Genomic DNA, 4,734 nt, shown 5'->3' on the forward strand with positions numbered 1-4,734 from the left:
GCCGCTCCAGGTCACTCCTGATCTCGGCCAGCTGGGACTCCACGTTGGTGATCATGCACTGCACCTGGGACAGCTGGGAGCTGTAGCGTGCCTCGGTCTCCGTCAGCGTGTTCTCCAGGGAGTCCCTCTGTGTGGGGAACATACAGAATGTCACACAGCCGCTTCTCAAGGGGCATCTTCATGGAATCCCAGAGAAGTCACAGGCTTCACAAGGTAAGGAGACTGTGGGCGATACCCTGAACAACACTCACCAGGTTGTGCTGGGCCTGCAGCTCGATCTCCAGGGCGTTGACTGTGCGTCGCAGCTCAATGATCTCTGCCTGGCAGGACTGCAGCTGCTCTGCACTGGACACCACCTGCTTGTTCAGCTCCTCGGTCTGAAACAGCACAGGGGACAGGACAGGGTCAGACCCTGCCTCAAGGGCCCCCAAGGGGCTGAGGGTCTCGGGCAGCCGTGTGCTGAGATGCTTACCTGGGTGGTGAACCATTCCTCCACGTCCCTGCGGTTGGTCTCCACCAGGGCCTCATACTGGCTCCTGGTCTCATTGAGCACGCGGTTCAGGTCCACAGTGGGGGCCGCGTCCACCTCCACGTTGAGGCGGTCTCCGATCTGGCAGCGCAGGGTGTTGACTTCCTGAGGGAGGAAGGGGAAGGTGGAAAGAATCACAAAGGGTTCTGGTGCTCTATTCTAAGAGAGCAGGTCAGCTCGTGATCATTCTTCAGCTTTCAGCAGCTCTGTTTAATCAGATCCTCTCATAACTGGGTTCTGTAGTCAGTACCTAATCTATGTATTCCACTTTGCAAAGTGCTTTCACACCTAGGACCTCTTTCCATCCCCATATTCAGGGTATACCTCCTCATTTAGAGCAGTAATTCAGCCCCCAAGCTGAGATGTGAGAGACCATCATGTACACTACAGACCCCAAGCAACCAGTTCAGTGTTTTTGCTCATATACCACACAGCCTCTTAGGTTTGATTCTTAACCATGGCTAATAAAAAGGATAGAGTCCTGCTAAAGAGGAAATAAAGAGTACTTACTTCAAAATCTGCCATATGGGATGGAGTAGACCTACCTGGTGTTTTGTTGATTCTATCAACCTAGATTCTGCTGAAGGAAATAAGTATCCATTCATTTCCCTGCTATCTCTTCACAGAGCCAACATAGCTTGGTACTTGGGCTTAGATGGATATCAGGCTTGAATTGAGGGCCATCTCTACCACTTACTATATGACTTCTAGGAGTTTCTAGGAGCCTCAAGCTCCCCATCTATAAAATGAGAATTACCTCTGGAGTTCTAAAACACTTAGCACAATGTTTGGCACACAATAAGCTCTTGATTAATATTAACCATCACTATTTACATTGTTCTGGTATCTAAGGTTGGCACAAAATGTCTGTCTTCTTTATCATGCAACTGACCAAGAAGTGACAGTGAGCATTTTTCCATTTTGCTCAGCATTTCCCCCAGACAACACTGACTAGCAGAGAAAGCCCTGGAAGAGGAGGAGGAGAAGTGGCTGTGTTTCCAGTGGAACCCTTTCATCCTGGCCTCTGCAGTAGCTTAATGGGGAATTGGGATACGAGATCCTGCAACCCCATGTTCACCAGCCTGGGAGCAGAGGAGGTCGTGGGCACTGCCCAGTTGCTGGTCTTTCCTCATTACGGGGCTTGCCAACTTCCTTCACTCTCACTCCCACCCCTGGCAGAAACAATCTACTCTCATATCACAGGTTTTTGATTGCTCATTCTCTACAAATCCCCTTTTGTTTGGAGGACAGATTCCTTGGCTAGTTGAGCCTCTCCCATACCCCACAGCAGTTGGAAACAGGCCTTGGCAAGTTTCAGCCTGTTGCTCTTTGGGGAGCCTCACCTGCTCATGGTTCTGCTTGAGGCTCAGCAGCTCCTCCTTCAGGGACTCCACCTGGGCCTCCAGGTCAGCCTTGCACAGTGTCAGCTCGTCCAGGATCCTGCGCAGGCCGTTGATGTCTGACTCCACCAGCTGCCTCAAGCCCAGCTCCTTCTCATACCTGTGGTACAGGGGTATTAGGGAACCGCTGAGGAAGGAAGAGACCTGGCCCTGACTGTATTTGGTTCAGTTTGTCAGATAACTGGAAGTTTGGGTCTTATGGTTTCTTTCTTTTTTTTTTTAATAGTTTATTGCCAAGTTGGTTTCCATATAACACCCAGTGCTCTTCTCCACAAGTGCCCCTCTCCATGACCATCACCCCCATCCCTTTCCCCCTTCCCTCTTCAGCCCTCAGTTTGTTTTCAGTGTTCAAGAGTCTCTCATGATTTGCCTCCCTCCCTCTCCCTAACTCTTTCCCCACCCCCCCACCTTTCCCTCCCCATGGTCCTCTTTTAGGTTTCTCCTGTTAGACCCATGAGTGAAGACATATGGGCAAGATGGCAGAGAAGTAGGGAGCTCTGTAATCTCTACCCGCCCACAACTATCAAACTGAGAAGAATTAAAAGCTACAATATTCTGGGGCTTATGGTTTCTACAGGCTTCTCTCTCATTCAGGTTTTTAACACTGAGCAGTAGCTCCGAGAGGAAAATGCTCTGGTAATTGGGGTTTTTTTTCCTTTTTCTTTTCTTTTTTCCTTTCTTTTCTTTCTTTCTTTCTTTCTTTTTTTCTTCTTTTTCCTTCTCTGTCTTTTTTTTTTTTGATAAATAAAGAGCCATTAGATTTAGGGTCTAAAAGTTCCATAAACTGTGAGATTTCCAAAATTAATTCACCTCTCACATTCTCCCAATTGCATTTTGTGCATAGTAGAGCCATGGCGGGGGAGGGAGGATGCCTGACTTCTATCCTAGATTAGAGGGATGTCACCTTGCAGAGGAGGAAGAGGGGTCTGAATCTGGAGATGAGAGCTCTGAGTTCTGCTAAGCAGTGGCTCTGTGGATCCTGGGGAAAACGTCTAGGGAAAAGCTTTGTCAGTACTGAGGACAGGCTAAGCGGAAAGAGAAGAAAGAAGACACCCCACTTGTCCACTCACTTGGTCCTGAAGTCATCTGAGGCCAGCTTGGCATTGTCAATCTGCACCACCAACCTGCCATTCTCTGCCTTGCTGCACAAGATCTAGAAGTCCCAAAACAATCTAGGATGAGCTTGGTTATTTTTAACCAACATCGATTTCTGCTCATTCACTTATGTGGAAGGAAAAGAATGAGAAATCACACTGGATCTTATATAAGACTATTAAATGCTGTCCATGCACAATAGGTGTTTAGTAAATATTTGAAAAATCAAATTTGAAAAAAAGAATAGTGAAATGTGAGAGAAAAGTATCAATAGCTAAGTAATGTTTTTCTTTTCTAATAAGCAATACTGAAAAACTGCTAATAATAATAACTAACATTTTTTGAAATATATATAGAGAGAGAAAGAGAGAGACCATGAGTTGGGGAAGAGCAGAAAGAGGGGGACAGAGGATCTGAAGCAGGCTCTGTGCTGACAGCAGAGAGCCCCGATGCAGGGCTCAAACTCACAAGCAATGAGATCCTGACCTGAGCCAAAGTTGGACACTCAACTGACTGAGCCACCTAAGTGCTCCTAACATTAATTTTTTATTTATTTTTTAAATGTTTTTATTTATTTTTGATACAGAGAGAGACAGAGCATGAGGGGGGGGGTGGCAGAGAGAGAAGGAGACACAGAACCGGAAGCAGGCTCCAGGCTCCAAGCTAGCTGGCAGCACAGAGCCTAACGCGGGGCTCGAACCCACGAATGTGAGATCTGACCTGAGCTGAAGTCGGAGTCTTAACCAACTGAGCCACCCAGGCACCCCTAACATTGATTTTTTTAAAACGCACCAAAAATTTGGCATTGCTCTAGGAACTGAAGATTAAAAAATGAGCCAACATGAGATCCCACCATCAAGAAATGTCCAGTCCAGTGGGGAAAATGAATACGTAACTGGGAATTGGAAGGACTGGGTCAGGAAAGCAGCCATGCCCACAGACATCCTGGATGGCTTGGCACTGTCTCCTCCTCCTCCTCCTAGGGGGTTTCTACTCCTAATTTTAGCTAACCATGTTATGCCCTCACTGGACACAGAACACCAGGAGAAGTCCAGAAGCATCCAGGTCAAGAAAATAATAAGGATAACTAAGTACCCAGAAGAGGACAGCAGCAAAAATCAGAGTAGTCAAAAGTCCAGAAGAGGAAGAAAGAAAATGGTCGAATTCTTACAAAAGGTTCTGCTTCCTCAGCTTTTTGGGCTCCGTACTTTTCTCTTACCTCGGGGTAATAAATCTGGAGCTTGGCAAATGCACAGAAGCATTTGCAAGCAGCTGTTAATTACAGCTTATTTATGCAAAGTGCGGCTACCTTCACATAGACTTGCACTATGCAAATATTCAGGCCTAACAGTCCTGGGCCTCGTATAAAATGGGCCCTCAAGAAAACAAAATGGAAAAGCCCGACATCAACTGAGAACTTGTTTCTTAATCAGACCACAGAGTCCCTCTCTACAACTTCTGGCTAAAGGCCGTGTGATGCCCACCCCCTCACCTTCTGTTGGAGCTCCTCGATGGTCCGGAAGTAGGACTGGTAGCTGGGGCACACGAAGGGCACCTGCTGCTGGCACCACTCCCGGATGCGGCTCTCCAGCTCAGCATTCTCCCGCTCCAGCTGGCGCACCTTCTCCAGGTAGCTGGCCAGGCGGTCGTTCAGGAACTGCATGGTCTCCTTCTCACTGCCATTGAAGGAGCCCTCACAGAACCAGCCGC

At 47.8% G+C, this 4,734-nt stretch overlaps 1 protein-coding gene across 1 annotated transcript in view; it reads right to left on the bottom strand.

Annotated features, from left to right (window-relative positions):
• LOC115281620 (keratin, type I cuticular Ha3-I-like) overlaps window positions 1-4,734 on the bottom strand; it is a 17,014-nt gene that overhangs the window by 11,924 nt on the left and 356 nt on the right. Inside the window, exons 2-7 of the mRNA XM_029927035.1 lie at window positions 4,517-4,645; window positions 3,000-3,082; window positions 1,873-2,029; window positions 473-634; window positions 252-377; window positions 3-127 (exon numbers count right to left, since the gene is read on the bottom strand). Of these exons, the coding sequence (XP_029782895.1) occupies window positions 3-127; window positions 252-377; window positions 473-634; window positions 1,873-2,029; window positions 3,000-3,082; window positions 4,517-4,645 (782 nt within the window). The remainder of the gene's footprint in view (window positions 1-2; window positions 128-251; window positions 378-472; window positions 635-1,872; window positions 2,030-2,999; window positions 3,083-4,516; window positions 4,646-4,734) is intronic.

The sequence above is a fragment of the Suricata suricatta genome, chromosome 17 (genome assembly GCF_006229205.1).
Source record: "Suricata suricatta isolate VVHF042 chromosome 17, meerkat_22Aug2017_6uvM2_HiC, whole genome shotgun sequence".
Taxonomy (NCBI): Eukaryota; Metazoa; Chordata; class Mammalia; order Carnivora; family Herpestidae; genus Suricata; species Suricata suricatta.